General features: G+C 45.6%; 1 protein-coding gene across 1 annotated transcript in view; it reads right to left on the bottom strand.

Moving 5' to 3' along the window:
• RPGRIP1 (RPGR interacting protein 1) overlaps positions 1–18,198 on the bottom strand; it is a 70,235-nt gene extending 52,037 nt beyond the window's left edge. Inside the window, exons 1-5 of the mRNA XM_025391578.1 lie at positions 18,114–18,198; positions 11,925–12,057; positions 4,845–5,116; positions 3,563–3,659; positions 2,633–2,845 (exon numbers count right to left, since the gene is read on the bottom strand). Coding sequence (XP_025247363.1) covers positions 2,633–2,845; positions 3,563–3,659; positions 4,845–5,116; positions 11,925–12,057; positions 18,114–18,198 — 800 coding nt within the window. The remainder of the gene's footprint in view (positions 1–2,632; positions 2,846–3,562; positions 3,660–4,844; positions 5,117–11,924; positions 12,058–18,113) is intronic.
• Between the last annotated feature and the right edge of the window lie 712 nt (positions 18,199–18,910).

The following is an 18,910-nucleotide window of genomic DNA, read 5'->3' as shown; positions in this document are numbered from 1 at the left end:
AAAAAAAAAAAAACTAGCCGGGCGAGGTGGTGGGCGCCGGTAGTCCCAGCTACTCGGGAGGCTGAGGCAGGGGAATGGCGTGAACCCGGGAGGTGGAGCTTGCAGTGAGCTGAGAGGCGGCCACTGCACTCCAGCCTGGGCGACAGAGCGAGACTCTGTCTCAAAAAAAAAAAAATTAGCCAGGCATGGTGGTGGATGCCTGTAATCCTAGCTACTCAGAAGGCTGAGGCAGGAGAATATGCTTGAACCCGGGAGACAGGTTGCCATGAGCTGACAAGGTGCCACTACACTTCAGCCTGGGCAACAAAGTGAGACTCTGTCTCAAAAAAAAAAAAAAAAAAAGAAGAAGAAGACTATTATTCCTGAACCTAGGAGCTCACGTTTTCTTTATTGTTTGAAAGATTGAAAGAGACACTGGGGAGGATTTGGGTTCACTCCACTCTATCTCATTGAGTCCCTGTCTAGCTGCTTATTAGAATAACCTGGAACGATCTTAAAATTATACTGCCTGAATTCTACCCCCAAATAATTGAAAGGGAATCTCAGAGATGGGGCCCAGGAATCTATTATTTATTTATTTATTTTTTGAGACGGAGTCTTGCTCTGTTGCCCAGGCTGGAGTGCAGTAGCGTGATCTTGGCCCACCGCAACCCCTGCCTCCCGGGTTCAAGCTATTCTCCTGCCTCAGCCTCCTGAGTAGCTGGAATTACAGGCATGAGTCACCACACCCGGCTAATTTTTGTATTTTCAGTAGAGATGGGGATTCATCATGTTGGCCAGGCTGTTCTCGATCTCCTGACGACAAATGATACACCCACCTTGGCCTCCCAAAGTACTGGGATTACAGGCGTAAGCCACCACACCGGGCCTGGATCTGTGGTTTTAAAATGTCTCCAGGTTGAAAACTTATATCCATACAAAAAACTACACATAATGTTAATAGCAGCTTTATTCATAATTGCCAAAACTTGGAAGCAACTAAGACATCCTTCAGTAGCTGAATGGATAAATAAACTGGTACATATAGACAATTGAATGTTATTTGGTGTTTTGAAAAAATGAGCTTTCAAACCATTAAAAGACATGGAGGAAACTTAAATGCATGTTACTAAGTGAAAGAAGCCAATCTGAAAAGGCCACATACTATATAATCCCAACTATATGACGTTCTAGAAGAGGCAAAAGTAGAGACAGTAAAAAGATCAGTGGTTGCCAGGGCTGGAGGTAAAAGACATGACTAGGTGGAACACAGAGGATTTTTATGGCAGTGAGGCTATTCTGTATGATGCTATAATGATGGATACATGTCCTTATACATTTGTCAAAACCCATGGAATGTACACCACCAAGAGTGAACCCTAATGTAAACTATTAAATGACGGTCAATGTAATGATATGTCAATGTAGTTTCACTGATTGTAACAAATGCACCACTCTGGTATGGGTTGTTGACAGTTGGGGAAGCTGTGTGCGTATGGAGGCAGTGGGTATACAGGGACTCTATTTCCTGCTTAATTTTGCTATAAAACTAAAACTTGTCTGAAAAATATATTTTTAAAAAAGTTATCCAGGACTTGATGCACAGAGAGGGCTAAGAATCCCTATCTGGTGATGAGGATGAAGTAGTTTTCCTTCTATATAGTGAAGCAGCAAATATCCTATTATACATAAACATCCCCTTTAGGTTAATCCCTCCCTCCTTCCCTCCCTCCCTTCCTTCTTTCCTTCCTTCCTCTCTCTCTCTTACTTTCTTTCCTCCCTCCCTCCCTCTCTCTCTCTTTCTTTCTTTCTCCTCTCCCTCCCCTCCCCTCCCACCCCCTCCTCTCCCTTCTTTCTTTTCTATCTTTCTTTCTTTTTTTTTTTTTGACAGAGTTTTGTTCTTGTTGCCCAGGCTGGAGTGCAACGGTGCAATCTCGGCTCACTGCAATCTCGGCCTCCCAGGTTCAAGGGATTTTCCTGCCTCAGCCTCCTGAGTTGCTGGGATTACAGGTGCTGGCCACCACACCCCCTAATTTTTTTTGTATTTTTAGTAGAGATGGGGTTTCACCATGTTGGCCAGGCTGGTCTTGAACTCTCGATCTCAGGTGATCCACCTGCCTTGTTCTCCCAAAGTGCTAGGATTACAGGCATGAGCCACTGCGCCCAGCAGGTTAATTCATTTCTTTTCTGTTCTTTTTTTTTTTTTTTTTTTTTTTTTTTGAGACCAAGTTTTGTTCTTGTCGCCTAGGCGTGCAATGGCATGATCTCGGCTCACTGCAACCTCCGCCTCCTGGGTTCAAGTGATTCTCCTGCCTCAGCCTCCCTAGTAGCTGGGATTTACAGGTGCCTGCCACCATGCCTGGCTAATTTTTGTATTTTTAGTAGAGACAGGGTTTCCCCATGTTGGCAAAGCTGGTCTCGAACACCTGACCTCAAGTGATCTGCCTGCCTTGGCCTCCCAAAGTGCTGGGATTACAGGGGTGATCCACTGTGCCCGCAGGTTAATCCATTTCTTAACCTACGAGGGACTCCATGTCTACTACTCAGATTGAATTTAATCCCAAACACTCTGTTTTCCTCTGAGATGGAGGAAAGGTGTAAATAAGCTTTTTCAGTTCATTCTGGTTTGAGGCATGGAGTGCCACACTCTTACCGAAGCTCTGCAGCCTTCTGAGCACACTCCAATGAGCTTCTCTGTTCAAAATTTTCATCTTTAGGCCACATTTTCTCAGGAGACTTGGGTGGCTCTTCCACTTGCATGGTATTGCTGGCCATGGTGTGGGCACTGTTAGGCATGCATAAACCAATGGGTTTAGCCATACTTACGACATTGCTGAAAGAAATTATACTGTTAGAACCAGAAATACTAAATACAAAAAGGATACTTCGAAACTGTTGTTATAGGAGTTTAGAACTGGGTTCTCACACATACAAAAAGAAGTTAAATGAGTCAGTAATCTTGGTACATGTCAAGGAAAATCTTGTAGAATACAGCTTTCAAATGTCAAACAAAGACACAAAGGAATTATGGGCCAGGCGTGGTGGCTCACACCTGTAATCCCAGCACTTTGGGAGGCCAAGGTGAGCGGATCACAAGGTCAGGAGTTGGAGACCAGCCTGGCCAACATAGTGAAACCCTGTCTCTACTAAAAATACAAAAATTTTTTATAGTAGTCCCAGCTACTCGGGAGGCTGAGGCAGGAGAATCGCTTGAACCCGGGAGGCAGGGGTTGCTGTGAACCAAGATCACGCTACTGCACTCCAGCCTGGGCAACAGAGCAAGACTCCGTCTCAAAAAAAAAAAAAAAGGAATTAATTATGACCTAAGGAAAAAAATATAAATGGAAATAGAGGGAATACTTTCAATTGAGAAAAGGACTTTTATTTTCATTTCCTCAGAGAACAGAGAGAAGCTTGTTTTCCATTTTTAAGCAATGAAGTTGGAATTTGACCTAGGGTTGACTTTCATCTTCCCTGATCATGCTGAAAAGACTCAAATCACCAACATTCACTTGTTCCCTAATGATATCTTTGTAATTAAAGTGGCAGGAATAACAACATGGGATAAATAAGAAGAACTCACAGTTCGCTGCGTTCACTGGCTATTTCACCTCCGTTTTCATTTGTCGCATGCTCCTTAAACGATGGAGGGGCTGTGTAGCTCAGCCTGTCCCTTGGCCCTAAAAGTTTAGACAGAAGATGCAGACTCTGGCAACAGTACCCTCCGGAACACCAAGTGCTGAAACTGGAACGTGAAGGGCTGGACATAGAGAGTCTTGAGACCTGGGTGAAACCCTTATATGACAACTGGTCCCCGAGGAACAGTTTTTTTTTTTACTCTTGCAAAACAAGTGAGTAAGTACAAATAGGAAGAAAAAAGAAAGGTGGAAGCTTGTCCAGGGCAGAGACTGTGTGTCTAACTCTACCCATCTTTATCTCTAGTGCCCGGTACATAACCAGTGGCCAGCTATGCTGAACTGTTAAATGGAACTGAAATTTAAATTCATGCGAGTTTTCTACTTTCAGTTGTTTTTGCAAACATTTGGTTGTCTGGAGTACGGAACTTGAAATGATCAGACCATACTAAGCAAAATAAGTGAGTACTTATTAATAAAATAAGAGTACTTAATGAAATGCTGTGTGTAGATTTCCTTTACCTAGATTACTCATTCCTGATTTAGGGCCATGAGAATGAGGTGTCTACTCTAGATATTCAACGTTCAGTTTTCTTTTTGGGGGTTTTGTTTTGTTTGTTTGTTTTTTGAGGCAGAGTGTCACTCTGTTGCCCAGGCTGGAGTGCACTGGTGCCATTTGGGCTCCCTGCAGCGTCGGCCTCCCAGGCTCAAGTGATCCTCCCACATCAGCTTCCCAAGTAGGAGGGACTGCAGGCATGTGCCACCAGGCTTGGCTAATTTTTTTTTTTTTTTTTTGAGACGGAGTCCTGCTCTGTTGCCAGGCTGGAGTGCAGTGGCGCAATCTCAGCTCACTGCAACCTCTGCCTCCCGAGTTCAAGTGATTCTCCTGCCTCAACCTCTCGAATAACTGGGACTACAGGTGCCTGCCACCACGCCCAGCTAATTTTTGTATTTTTATTAGAGATGGGGTATCACCATGTTGGCCAGGATGGTCTCGATCTCCTGACCTATTGTCTGATTCTGCCCTCAGCGGTACTCCATGGTGAATTTAGAATTTTGAATCTGATATCCCACTCAGGAAAAAAAGATTTTAGGGAGGCAGAAAGGAGGGAGTGAGAACAAAAGAACAAAATGGGGTGGTGGGCAGAAGAAGGCAGTGAGGAAAACGTGTCTGGCACATCAGTCCTTCCCAGTGTCTTATCCTGTAGGGGATGTGGCCTTAAATCTCACCCCTTTTGGGTTTCTCCGACACCGGTGCACCGGCTGTGTGGAGCTGTCTGTGTCCCACGTGGACGCGAGGCTGGGCGCGGCGGGGGCCGGCAGAGCCGAGGCGGTGCAACTGCCCTTGCAGTCGGTGCATCTGGGGGCGCTGGTGCATGGAGAGGCGCTGCCGCCACCCTGCGTTCTGCCCGCGCCTTGTGGTCTCCGATAGCGGCGCCGCCGCCTCCGCGACCCGCAGGTCCCGGCCAGCAGCGGTCAACCGCAGCAAGGTCGTCCTCAGCCTGTGGACAGAACACGTGGCTTCTCCTTTCATGACAGTTATTATTTCTACAGTTTATTTGGAACAAATAATCACGAAATGATCTATGATATGTATTCATCTACTGTGATCTTTTTTTTTTTTTTTTTTTGGTGAGACGGAGATTTATTCTTGTTGCAAAGGCTGAAGTGCAGTGGCGCGATCTCGGCTCACTGCATCCTCCGCCTCTCAGGTTCAAGAGATTCTCCTGCCTCAGCCTCCCGAGTAGCTGGGATTACAGGCAAGTGTCACCACGCTCGGCTAATTTTGTATTTTTAGTAGAGACAGGGTTTCACCGTATTGCCGAGGCTGATGTCGAACTCCTGACCTCAGGTGAGCCGCACGCCTCGGCCTCCCAAAGTGCTGGGATTACAGGCGTGAGCCACCGTGCCCGGCCTACTGTGATCTATTAATCACACTTTTAAAAGATTAACCTTCTGTCCCCAGTACACTGTAACTTTTTGAGGGCAGGGCCATTGTGGTACCTGTCTTTATTCTGTTGCAGTGATTACACCCTTACCTTAGTAAAAAAAAAAAAAAAGAAAAGAAAGCTGGGCCACTACCCCAATATGTTTGTGTGCATTTAAAAAATTATATATCGGCCGGGCGCGGTGGCTCAAGCCTGTAATCCCAGCACTTTGGGAGGCCGAGGCGGGTGGATCACGAGGTCAGGAGATCGAGATCATCCTGGCTAACATGGTGAAACCCCGTCTCTACTAAAAATACAAAAAACTAGCCGGGCGTGGTGGCGGGCGCCTGTAGTCCCAGCTACTCGGAGGCTGAGGCGGGAGAATGGCCTGAACCCGGGAGGTGGAGCTTGCAGTGAGCCGAGATCATGCCACTGCACTCCAGCCTGGGCGACACAGTGAGACTCCGTCTCAAAAAAAAAAAAAAATATATATATATATATATATATATATATCGACTTATTTTTGTACTAATAAATTATAGTCATTATAAAACAAAATATGTATTTTTAAAGGGGTGACAAATATAAATAACAATTTTAATATGTACTTTTTCTATCCCACTTGTCTGCAGACCCCTGAACATGTGCTCCAAATTAAGGATAACTCCTTTATAACTTCTAGTAACAATTTTTGTTATCTTGACCTAAAATCTTGGTTTTTTACTACTATCTGATTCTATGCTCTCACTGTGCTATGGCCTGAATTGTGTCCCCACTCAAAATTCTTATGTTGAAGCCTTAACCCCCAATGTGACTGTATCTGGACATTCGGTGTTTCGGAGGTTTTGTTTTCTTTTTTTATTTGAGACAGAGTTTTGCTCTTGTTGCCCAGGCTGGAGTGCAATGGCACGATCTCAGCTCACCACAGCCTCTGCCTCCCAAGTTCGAGTGATTCTCCTGCCTCAGCCTCCCAAGTAGCTGGGATTACAGGCATGCGCCACCAGGCCTAACCACAAAATACTAATTTTGTATTTTTAGTAGAGACGGGGTTTCTCCATGTTGGTCAGGCTGATCTCGAACTCCGGACCTTAAGTGATTTGCCCGCCTTGGCCTCCCAAAGTGTTGGGATTACATGCGTGAGCCACCGCACTAGGCCTTTGGAGGTTAAGTTTAAATGAGTTCACAAGGGTGGGACCCTAACTGGATAGGACTGTGACCTTGTAACAAGAGATCTCCCTCTCCCACCTCCCAAGACACAGTGAGAAAGCAGCAGTCAGCAAGCTAGAAAGATGGCCCACACCAGGATCCGACCATGCTGGCACTTTGATCTCAGACTTCCAGCTTCAGAACTCTGAGAAAACCAATGTCTGTTGGTTAAGCCACCCAGTCTGTGGTATTTTATTGTGGTATCCTGAGCTGACTAAGACACACTGCCCGCCTGTTCTAATATTTACTAACTGTAGCTTTGGGCATATCACTTAACCTTTCTGTGCTCAGTTTCCTCATTTATAAATAAAGATAAACAGAAAAAGATAAAAGCAGTAGATTGTTGTGAGGATTAATAAGCATATATATATATATAAAATGCTTAGAACAGTGGGGGGTACACTGTAAGGGCTTCAGGTGTTAGTTATTATTATTACATATCATTATACCCAGATAAAGAAAACAAGGTGTAAAATAGCTATGTAACTTGCCCAAAGCCAGGGGCATAGAATCCAGATTAACCATTTAGCATCCATAATCTCAAGTACTCTTTGATCATTGGCCAAGAAACAAGATTTTTTGGCCCATACAACCTTCTGACTTCACTCAAGTCACTAGATTCTCGAGTCCTCCACAAGAAAAAAAAAAAAAAATCGGCCCTTTGCAGTGGCTCACGCCTGTAATCCTAGCACTTTGGGGGGCCAAGGTGGGCGGATCACCTGAGGTCAGGAGTTCGAGACCAGCCTGACCGACATGGAGAAACCCCGTCTCTATTAAAAATATAAAATTAGCTGCGCGTGGTGGCATATGCCTGTAATCCCAGCTCAGGAGGCAGAGGCAGGAGAATCGCTCGAACCTGGGAGGCAGAGGTTGCGGTGAGCCAAGATCGCACCATTGCACTCTAGCCTGGGCAACAAGAATGAAACTCCTGTCTCAAAAGAAAAAAAAAGAAAAAGAAAAATCACCAACTCTGAAAAGTACTGATCCACAATGGAGGCCTGTAATCGTGCAGATTTTTTTTTTTTTTTTTTGTTTTTATGAGACAGTGTCTCGCTCTGTCAACCAGGCTGGAGCACAGTGGTGCAATCTCGGCTCACTACAGCCTCAGCCTACCAGGTTCAAGCGATTCTCCAGCCTCAGCCTCCCGAGTAGCTGGGATTACAGGCACCTGCCACCACTCCCAGCTAATTTTTAAATTTTTACTAGACATGGGGTTTCACCGTGTTGGCCAGGCTGGTCTTTAACTCCTGACCTAGTGATCCGCCCACCTCGGCTTTCCAAAGTACTGGGATTACAGGTGTGAGCCACTGCGCCCTTGCCAATCCTGCAGATTCTAAACAAAGCTCTTAATCACTCCTGGGGGTTACAATGAGAAAGCAAAACACTGCCCTTAACATTAGGAAACTGGTCTGACACAACTAGTCCTCAGTGTTGTTTGAAGCTAGTCTGTGCTATCTCCATTTGTTTTTGTTTTGAGACGGAATCTCACTCTGTCACCCAGGCTGGAATGCAGTGGCGCAATCCTCGCTTACTACAACCTCCGCCTCCTGGGTTCAAGTGATTCTCTTGCCTCAGCCTCCCGAGTAGCTGGGATTACAGGCACCCACCACCACGTCTGGATAATCTTTGTATTTTTAGTAGAGACGGGGTTTCACCATGTTGGCCAGGCTGGTCTCGAACTCCTGACCTCAGGTGATCCGCCCACCTCAGCCTCCCAAAGTGTTGGAAATACAGGCATAAACCACCGTGCCCAGCCACTATTCTTTTGGACACCTCACAGAACATCAACATGAAACAAGTTCACTCCAAAAGCATGATAGAGTGATATAAAACAAGTCCACTGCCTAATTTTGTCTATGTACAGACAAAATTAGTATCACTGCCATCCACAAAATACCAAACATCCTTCTCTCCAGGTTAATATGAGTGACTGCAACTTCTTTACTAATCATGGCTTCAGCCTTGCACTAGTCTACCGTCCCTGTAGATAAGATTTATTGATACTTGAGTCCAGGAAGTTGAGGCTAAAGTGAGCTGAGAATGCACCACTGCACTCCAGCCTGTGTACCAGAGTGAGACCCTATCTCAAAAAAAAAAAAAAAAAGAAAGAAAGAAAGAAAAATAAAATAATTTACTGAGATACCAAAACATAGAATTGTGCTTGCTTTCTGACAGCACGAAATCTGGAGCAAACCCCTGTTTCCTTGGATCCTCCCCCAAAATCACCCAATCAAAAAAGCTTAGATACTATAATAAGGTCTAACACATGTGCTGAGATGCCTTTAGTTCCCCTGGTGTGCATTTTCTCTAGCTGTAATGAATAAGCCCAACTTGCTCAACTACAGGTGTGTTCCTGGTGGTCTTTGGCTGGAAGGCATTGACAGCAGTATCTTCAAAATGTGTCCTAAAGATAGACTCCAGACTTTCAGAACTCCCATTTTTCCCATCTGTTTACCTTCCCTCACCTCTGTCTCAGATTTCTTTCTAGGTCCCCATTTTCTAAAGTAAGAAATCTAAGATCACTGTATATAATAATATGTTTTGAAGTTAAGAGTTTTCCCCTCTGGGACAGGCGTGGTGGCTCACGTCTGTAATCACAGCACTTTGGGAGGCCAAGGCAGGTGGATCACTTGAGGCAAGGAGTTCGAGACCAGCCTGGTCAACATGGTGAAACCCTGTCTCTACTAAGAATACAAAAGTTAATCAGGCATGGTGGCACATGCTTGTAATCCCAGTTACTGGGGAGGCTGAGGCAGGAGAATCACTTGAACCTGGGAGGCGGAGACTGCCGGTGAGCCAAGATTGTGCCACTACACTCAAGCCTGGGCGACACAGCAAGACTCTGTCTCAAAAACAAAAACAAAAACAAAAAAAAAGAAGAATTTCCACCTCTGTTATGCAGTAGGTATGATCTCAGGCAACTTATTTAACCTCTTTATGCTTCCTTTTTCTCTTAATAATACCTCTTCAGACTATTAAATGAATTAATACTATTTATTTTTTTTTTAGATGGAGTCTTGCTCTTGTCGCCCAGGCTGGAGTGCAATGGCATAATTTCAGTTCACTGCAACGTCCGCCTCCTGGGTTCAAGGGTTTCTGCTTCAGCCTCCTGAGTAGCTGCGATTACAGGCGCCCACCACCACGCCCAGCTAATTTTTGTATTTTTAGTAGAGATGGGGTTTCACCATGTTGATCAGGCCGGTCTTGAACTCCCAACCTCGTGATCCACCCGCCTCGGCCTCCCAAAGTACTGGAATTACAGGCATGAGCCACTGTGCCTGGCTAATTAATACTATTTCTAATAAATAAACTGACTGGGCATGATGGCTCATGCCTGTAGTCCTAGCACTTCGGGAGTCTAAGGTGGGGGGATCATTTGAGGTTAGGAGTTTGAGACCAGCCTAGCCAACATGGTGAAACCCCATCTCTACTAAAAATATAAATATTAAGGCCTGGCGCAGTGGCTAATGCCTGTAATCCCAGCACTTTGGGAGGCCGAGGCGGGTGGATCACCTGAGGTCAGGAGAGTTTGAGACTACCCTGGCCAACAGGGTGAAACCCCATCTCTACTAAAAAAAAAAAAAAAAAAAAAAAATTAGCCCGGTATGGCTGGAAATGGTGGCTCACACCTGTAATCCTAGCGCTTTGGGGGCCGAGGCGGGCTGATTGCCTGAGCTCGGGAGTTTGAGACCAGCCTGGGCAGCACAGCGAAAACCCCATTTCTACTAAAATACAAAAAAAAAAAATGTAGCTGGGCATGGCAGTGGGCATCTGTAGTCCCAGCTACTCGGGAGGCTGAGACAGGAGAATCGCTTGAATCTAGGAAGCAGAAGTTGCAGTGAGCCGAGATCGCACCTCTGCACTCCAACCTGGGCTACAGATGGAGACTCCATCTCAAAAAAAAAAAAAAAAAATTAGCTAGCCATAGTGGTGTGTGCCTGTAGTCCCAGCTACTTGGGAGGCTGAGACGGGAGAATTGCTTGAACCTGGGAGGTGGAGGTTGCAGTGAGCTGAGATTGCGCCACTGCACTCCAGCTTGGGCAGTGGTGCAAGGCTTCATCTCAAAAAAAAAAAAAAATTAATCTGACGTGGTGGTGCAAGCTGGTAATCGCAGCTACTCAGGAGGCTGAGGCAGGAGAATCGCTTGAACCCAGTAGGCAGAGGTTGCAGTGAGCCAAGATCACACCACTGCACTCCAACCCAAACAGAGTGAGACTCTGTCTCAAAAAAAAATAAAAATAGGCCAGGCGCGGTGGCTCACAGCTGTAATCAAGCACTTTGGGAGGCCGAAGCAGGTGGATCACCTGAGGTCAGGAGTTCCAGACCAGCCTGACCAACATGGAGAAACCCTGTCTATACTAAAAATACAAAATTAGCTGGGCATGGTGGCGCATGCCTGTAATCCCAGCTACTCAGGAGGCTGAGGCAGGAGAATCACTTGAATCCTGGAGGCCAAGGGTGCGGTGAGCAGACATCACGCCATTGCACTCTAGCCTGGACAACAAGAGCAAAACTCCATCTCAAAAAAAAAAAAAAAAAAATCTCAAAAATAAATAAATAAATAAATAGGTAGCACTTACAACACGCCTGCATGGCTGAATATGATCTTTCGTTTTGTTTTGCAAATAAAGACCCCTTCTTTTGCTTGCCCCTGCAGCCTTCTTTCCTCTGAGATTTTGACCATGCCTTTGGTCTCCATCCCCTCTTTTGTGACCAGCGGAGGAACTGTCCAGTCTCTTATTCTGTGGGCTGAAATAGTATCACCCAAGCTATTAATGATGCTCTGTGGCCTGTGGTCACAATCTGTCGACATGTTTGGCAAAAAAATTGACTAAAGAAATATTGCATCAAAAATTATTTTTGGGTCTGGCACAGTGGTTCACATCTGTAAACCCAGCACTTTGGGAGGCCGAGGTGGGTGCATCATCTGAGGTCAGGAGTTCAAAGTTCAAGACCAACCTGGCCAACACGGCGAATCCCCATCTCTACTAAAAATACAAAATTAGCTGGGCATGGTGACGCATGCCTATAATCATAGCTACGTGGGAGGCTGAGGCAGGAGAATTGCTTGAATCTGGGAGGTAGAGGTTGCAGTGAACCAAGATGACACCACTGCATTCCAGCCTGGGCAACAGAGCAAGACTGCGTCTCAAAAAAAAAAAAAATTAAGGAGTACCTTTTGATCTCATCCTGTTGCTTCCAAGAAAGCTCCTTCACCAACATGTGATCTTCACGAAGTCGAAAGAAACTGTCCTCCAATTCCTCCCGGTTCATCCTGCTCAAGTGTGGTTGAGTTTTCATATTCTTACCTAAAGTCCCAGAAGACAGTAAATGGACAGTATTTTTACATGTATTTTTTTAACCTTTTAGATCTCTCATCACATCTTGTCTGGAGAGCATAAATCTATCTTTAGTCAAGTATTTATAAGGAAATTCAGGAAGTATGAGAAATGACTCCAGGCCAGGTGCGGTGGCTCACACCTGTAATCCCAGCACTTTGGGAAGCTGAGGCGGGCAGATCATGAGGTCAGGAGTTCAAGTCCAGCCTGACCAACGTGGTGAAACCCCGTCTCTACTAAAAATACAAAATTAGCCGGGCGTGGTGGCACGTGCCTGTAATCCCAGCTACTCAGGTGGTTGAGGCAGGAGAATTGCTTGAGCCTGGGAGGCGGAGGTTGCCATGAGCCGAGATCATGCCACTATACTCCACCCTGGGTGACAGAGCAAGACGCCGTCTTGGAAAAAAACAAAAACAAAAACAGAAATGGCTCCTACTGGGTCCCTAGAGACTATTTTCTATATTATTACAGCAGGAGGTATGACTCTACCTTCCATCTAGAAAGTACATTTTCTAGATAAAAATATATCCAATTAGGCATTTATTCTACTTAATTTTTCTTTTCTTTTTTTTTTTTTTTTGAGACGGAGTTTCGCTCTGTTGCCCAGGCTGGAGTGCAGTGGCCGGATCTCAGCTCACTGCAAGCTCCGCCTCTCGGGTTCACGCCATTCTCCTGCCTCAGCCTCCCAAGTAGCTGGGACTACAGGCGCCCGCCACCTTGCCCGGCTAGTTTTTTTGTACTTTTTAGTAGAGACGGGGTTTCACCATATTAACCAGGATGGTCTCGATCTCCTGACCTCGTGATCCGCCCGTCTCGGCCTCCCAAAGTGCTGGGATTACAGGCTTGAGCCACCGCGCCCGGCTTAATTTTTCTTTTTAGTTCCTTTTTTTTTTTTTTTTTTTGAGACAGGGTCTGGCGTGATCTTGGCTCACTGCAACCTCTGCCTCCCAGGTTCAAGTGATTCTCCTGCCTCAGCCTCCAGAGTATCTGGGATTACAGGTGCCCGCCACCACACCCAGCTAATTTTTGTATTTTCAGTAGAGACAGGGTTTCACCATGTTGGCCAGGCTGGTCTCCAACTCCTGACCTCAGGTGATCCACCTGCCTCGGCCTCCCAGAGTGCTGGGATTACAGGCATAAGCCACCGTGCCCAGCCTATTCTAGTTTTTTCTCCTTATTAGATTATTTGGACCTATACAAGGATTGTTCCCATGACTGTCTTTAAAAACCCAGTAAGGAAAAGGATAAAAACTTTTCTTGATTACCAAGAACCATCTCATTTGTTTTTTTGGTCAGGAGAAACTGTCCCCAAAGCTGCCTACTAGGACAAGAGCCTCTGCTTGCTCTAAGCAGAGGAAACGAGAGCACACTTTTCAGTGTGAGTGTTCACTGGCCCGTGTCTGCTCTGATCTTATGGTAAATGGGAACCATATTGTTTATTTTTTATTTTTATTTTTTTTTTGAGACAGAGTTTCGCTCTTTTTGCCCAGGCTGGAGTGCAATGGTGCAATCTCGGCTCACTGCAACCTCTGCCTCCCAGGTTCAAGCAATTCTCCTACCTCAACCTCCAAAGTAGCTGGGATTACAGGCATCTGCTAATTTTTTGTATTTTTAGTAGAGACGGGGTTTCACCATGTTGTCCAGGAAGGTCTCGATCTCTTGACCTCGTGATCCACCCGTCTCGGCCTCCCAAAGTGCTGGGATTACAGGTGTGAGCCACTGCGCCCGGCTAATTATTTTTTTTGACACAGAGTCTCTCACTGTTGCCCAGGCTGGAGTGTAGTGGCACTATCTTGGCTCACGGCAACCTCCATCTCCCAGGTTCAAGCAATTCTTGTGTCTCAGCCTCTTGAGTAGCTGGGATTACAGGCACGGGCCACCATGGCCAGCTAATTTTTGTATTTTTAGTAGAGATGAGGTTTTACCATGTTGGCCAGGCTGGTCTCGAACTTCTGACCTCAGGTGATCCGCCCGCCTCAGCCCCCAAAAGTGCTGGGATTACAGATGTGAGCCACTGCGCTCGGCCAATTTTTAAATTTTTTATAGTGACAAGGTCTCACCATGTGGCCCCGGCTGGGCTCAAGTGATCCTCCTGCCTTGGCCTCCCAATGTGCTGAGGTTACAGGCATAAGCCACTGGCCAGATTAATTTTTGAATATATGCTATAAAAATATTCCCTTTAATGTGGTTTTATCTATTTGTAATATCAAATTTTTTTTCTCCGAAAACAATGTTTCTGAGGTAAAGTCAAGGTGCTTAGAATGAAAAAAAGAAAAAAAAAATACAACTTCCAAACCAAAGAACCTGCAAAATAATGTTGCTAGGTAAACTAGGAAAGTAAGGTCACTAGGAAGAAAATTGTAACATGACTATATGCCTTTATAAAAATCTTTATTTATGACAAATATTTAGGCCGGATGCAGTGGCTCATGCCTGTGATTAAAGACTTTGGGAGGCTATGGTGGGCAGACAGCTTGAGTTCAGGAGTTTGAGACCAGCCTGGGCAAAACAGTGAAATCCCTCTCTACAAAAAAATACAAAAATTGACTGGGCACAGTGGCTCATGCCTGTAATTCCAGCACTTTGAGAGGCTGAGGTGGCTGGATCACAAGTTCAGGAGTTTGAGACCAGCCTGACCAACATGGTGAAACCCCGTCTCTACTAAAAATACAAACACTAGCTGGGCATGGTGACACGCACCTGTAATCCCAGCTACTTGGGAGGCTGAGGCAGGAGAATCGCTTGAACCCAGGAGGCGGAGGTTGCAGTGGGCCAAGATCACACCATTGCACTCCAACCTGGGAAACAAAAGTGAGACTCCATCTCAACAAAAAACAAAAAAAAACAGAAAACAAAAATTAGCTGGGCGTGGTGGCGTGCGCCTGTAGTCCTAGCTACTTAGAAGGCTGAGGCTGGAGGATCGCTTGAGTCTGGGGAGGCAGAGGTTGCAGTAAGCCAAGATCGCACCACTGCACTCCAGCTTGGGTGACAGAACAAGACCCTGTCTCCAAAAGAAAAAAAAAAAAAGGAATACTTCATTTACTTTTAGTTACTTCATAAATGACAGAAGTAAAATTGGACATGTGTGTAATGAAACCTAAAAAAGCTTATTGTTTTCACAAAATAAACTTGTAAATATCCCCCTTTCTCATCTTTTATTTTTCTTTTATGGTACCGAAGAAAAATATTGAATTCTTTTAGCTTTTTGGATATGTGGGTGGCTTCCAAACTGACTGGAACTCCAGGTAGGTAGTTCCTGAACAAGGGTTTCCTGCCACTATGACTCTTCTAACTTGAAAAATTATCTCAGTCAGTTCATGTTTCATGGATTTTGGGGAACAGTTAAAGCTTTGAGAGGCACAAAATTCTCAACTGTGTCCAAAATATACAAAGAATTTTTTTTTTTTTTTTTTTTTTTGAGACGGAATCTAGCTCTGTCGCCCAGGCTGGAGTGCAGTGGCGCTATCTCTGCTCACTGCAAGCTCCGCCTCCTGGGTTCAAGCCATTCTCCCGCCTCAGCCTCCGGAGTAGCTGGGACTACAGGCGCCCGCCACCTCGCCCGGCTAATTTTTTTTTTATATTTTTAGTAGAGACGGGGTTTCACCGTGTTAGCTAGGATGGTCTCAATCTCCTGACCTCGAGATCCATCCGCCTCAGCCTCGCAAAGTGCTGGGATTACAGGCGCGAGCCACCGCGCCTGGCCTTAACTTTTTCTATTTTTAGAATAGATGGGTTTTCACCGTTCTGACCAGGCTAGTCTCGAACTCCTGACCTCAGGTGATCCACCCGCACTGGCCTCCCAAAGTGGTGGGATTACATGCGTGAGTCACTTTGCCCAGCTGAGAAAGAATACATTTTTAAAAAATACAATGAGGCCGGGCGCGGTGGCTCAAGCCTGTAATCCCTGCACTTTGGGAGGCCGAGACGGGCGGATCACGAGGTCAGGAAATCGAGACCATCCTGGCTAACACGGTGAAACCCCGTCTCTACTAAAAAATACAAAAAAACTAGCCGGGCGAGGTGGCGAGCGCCTGTAGTCCCAGCTACTCGGGAGGCTGAGGCAGGAGAATGGCGTAAACCCGGGAGGCGGAGCTTGCAGTGAGCTGAGATCTGGCCACTGCACTCCCGCCTGGGCGACAGAGCGACACTCCGTCTCAAAAAAAAAAGAAAAGAAAAAAAAAATACAATGAGATAACACCTCAGTTACAAACAATAACAAGGGTTGGTGAGAAAGTGAAGAAATTGGAAGCATCATACATGCTGGTAGGTGCCACTGCTTTGGAAAATAGCCTGGCAGTTCCTCAAAATGTTAAACTAGTGTTACCATATGACCCAGCAATTCTATGTCTAGATTTGTGCTCAGGAGAAATAAAAACCGGGGCCAGGTGCGGTGGCTTCTGCCTGTAATCCCAGCACTGTGAGAGGCCGAGGCGGGCAGATCACTTGAGGCCAGGAGTTGGAGACCAGCCTGGCCAACATGGTGAAACCCTGTCTCTACTAAAAATATGAAAATTAGCCAGGCATGGTGGTAGGCACCTTTAATCCCAGCTACTTGGGTGATTGAGGCAGGAGAATCACTTGAACCCGGGAGACAGAGGTTGCAGTGAGCTGAGATCACGCCACTGCACTCCAGCCTAGGTGACAAAGCAAGAATCTGTCTCAAAAAAATTAAAAAACAAATACTGCTATGAACATTCTGGTATATGTCTCCTGGTACATATGTGCAAGAGTTAATTTCTGCAAATTTTTAACTCCCAGCCTCAGGTGATCTGCCTGCCTCAGCCTCCCAAAGTGCTGGGATTACAGGCGTAAACCACCATGCCCAGCCAATTTCTGCAAATTTTATACTCAAAAGTAGAGTTACATGTTAAACTTTAGTAGATAATGGCAAATATTTTCCAAAGTGGTTGCATCATTTATATACTTATGGGCAGTGCATAAAGTGCCCTATCCTCAAAAACTAATTTTATAGAAGTGAAGTCAAGTAAAAATAGAATCAACAGTAGCCATGATTGGGATTGAGGGATGGGAAAATGGAGCAAAATTACAAAAATACCTTTTTTTTGTTTTTTTGTTTTTTTTTTGAGACGGAGTCTCGCGCTGTGTCACCCAGGCTGGAGTGCAGTGGCGCGATCTCGGCTCACTGCAAGCTCCGCCTCCCAGGTTCAGGCCATTCTCCTGCCTCAGCCTCCGAGTAGCTGGGACTACAGGCGCCCGCCACCACGCCCGGCTAGTTTTTTGTATTTTTAGTAGAGACGGGGTTTCACCATGTTAGCCAGGATGGTCTCGATCTCCTGACCTCGTGATCCGCCCGCCTCGGCCTCCCAAAGTGCTGGGATTACAGGCTTGAGCCACCGCGCCCGGCCATTTTTGTTGTTTTAGAGACAGGGTACTGCTATGTTGCCCAGACTCATCTTGAACTCCCGGCCTCAGGTGATCCTCCCACCTCACCCTCGAGTAGCTGGTACAGGTGTGAGCCACCACACCTGGCCAAAGTTACAAAAATATCTTTTTTTTTTTTTTTTTTTTTTTTTTGAGACAGAATCTTGCTCTGGAGTGAAACTCCATTTCAAAAAAAAAAAAAGAATTTAAGAATAAAATGTGAGAAGAGGGCCAGGCACAGTGGCTCACACCTGTAATCCCAGCCCTTTGGGAGGCTGAGGAGGGCAGATCACTTAAGGTCAGGAGTTCGAGACCAGCCTGGCCATCATGGTGAAATCTTGTGTTTACTAAAAATCCAAAAACTAGCCAGGCGTGGTGGTGCACACCTGTAATCCCAGCTACTTGGGAGGCTAAGACAGGAGAATCGCTTGAACCCAGGAGTTGGAGGCTGCAGTGAGCTGAGATTGCACCACTGTGCTCCAGCCTGGGTTACAAAGTGAGACTCCATCTCAAAAAAAAAAAAAAGTGAGAAGACTGAAGAAAAGAGCTGAAAGTAAATCAGTTTCTGTGAAGGCCAGCAAAATGTTCTACAATGAGAGTTCTTTTAATTCTAAAAGGTGTCCATCCTCAGGCGTAGAAGTTACCTTTTGAGGCTGGTAGCACCAGAGGTATTGCATCTGTGTCTCTAACTGGCAAGTCTTCTGATGTAGGGTCCCCCAGATGTGACATGATCTCTGTTCCCAAGTTGTAAGAGATCCCAGAAGACACTGAAATAAAGGAAACGTCCAGTCAATTACATGCAACTTTAGGATGTCTTCTGGAACATGTACATAAGTTGCAGCAGGAATTTCTCAGCACTGTCATGATGGAGTATGCCATGTCAGAGTCATTCTTATGGTAGTGTGGACAACTCTATACTAAAGAGTAACAACAAGTATTCAGTAGTAATGACTTTATTCAAAATGAAAATCAGTTTTTATGATTATGGAATTGACGGATATCATTTCAGATCATTTTTTAAGTGTCTGCTCAGCCTGGAAGCCAATGACCATCCCTTTTCTCTGCGAAATGGGCCTCTATCCCTCTTGCCACTCAATTTACAGGGACTAACTTCCCAGGAATCAGTTTATAGTCCATAATCCAGTCCCCGAAGCCATTGCTGATTGGACCAGGGTTAATCAAAGGACCCAAGACAAATGACCCACGCTGAACCAATCAGATTATATCTCCTAGGAGGTTGAAAATAAAACTGAGAAGTTTAAATTAGCCTCTGGGGATGGCTAGAACGGTTATGTAAACTTGGGAGCTCTGAAATGACCATATTCAGCTCTGTGGCCTGAATAATCAGGAAATCCTATCTGTAGAGTTGCCTCATACTCTGGCCAACACTCTTTTTCCTGGATGATAGTATCCAGTCTGGCCGGGATTATAGGCACCCACT

This window comes from Theropithecus gelada, chromosome 7b, assembly GCF_003255815.1.
Source record: "Theropithecus gelada isolate Dixy chromosome 7b, Tgel_1.0, whole genome shotgun sequence".
Lineage (NCBI taxonomy): Eukaryota > Metazoa > Chordata > Mammalia > Primates > Cercopithecidae > Theropithecus > Theropithecus gelada.
This window is presented reverse-complemented; position numbering and strand designations above follow the sequence as displayed.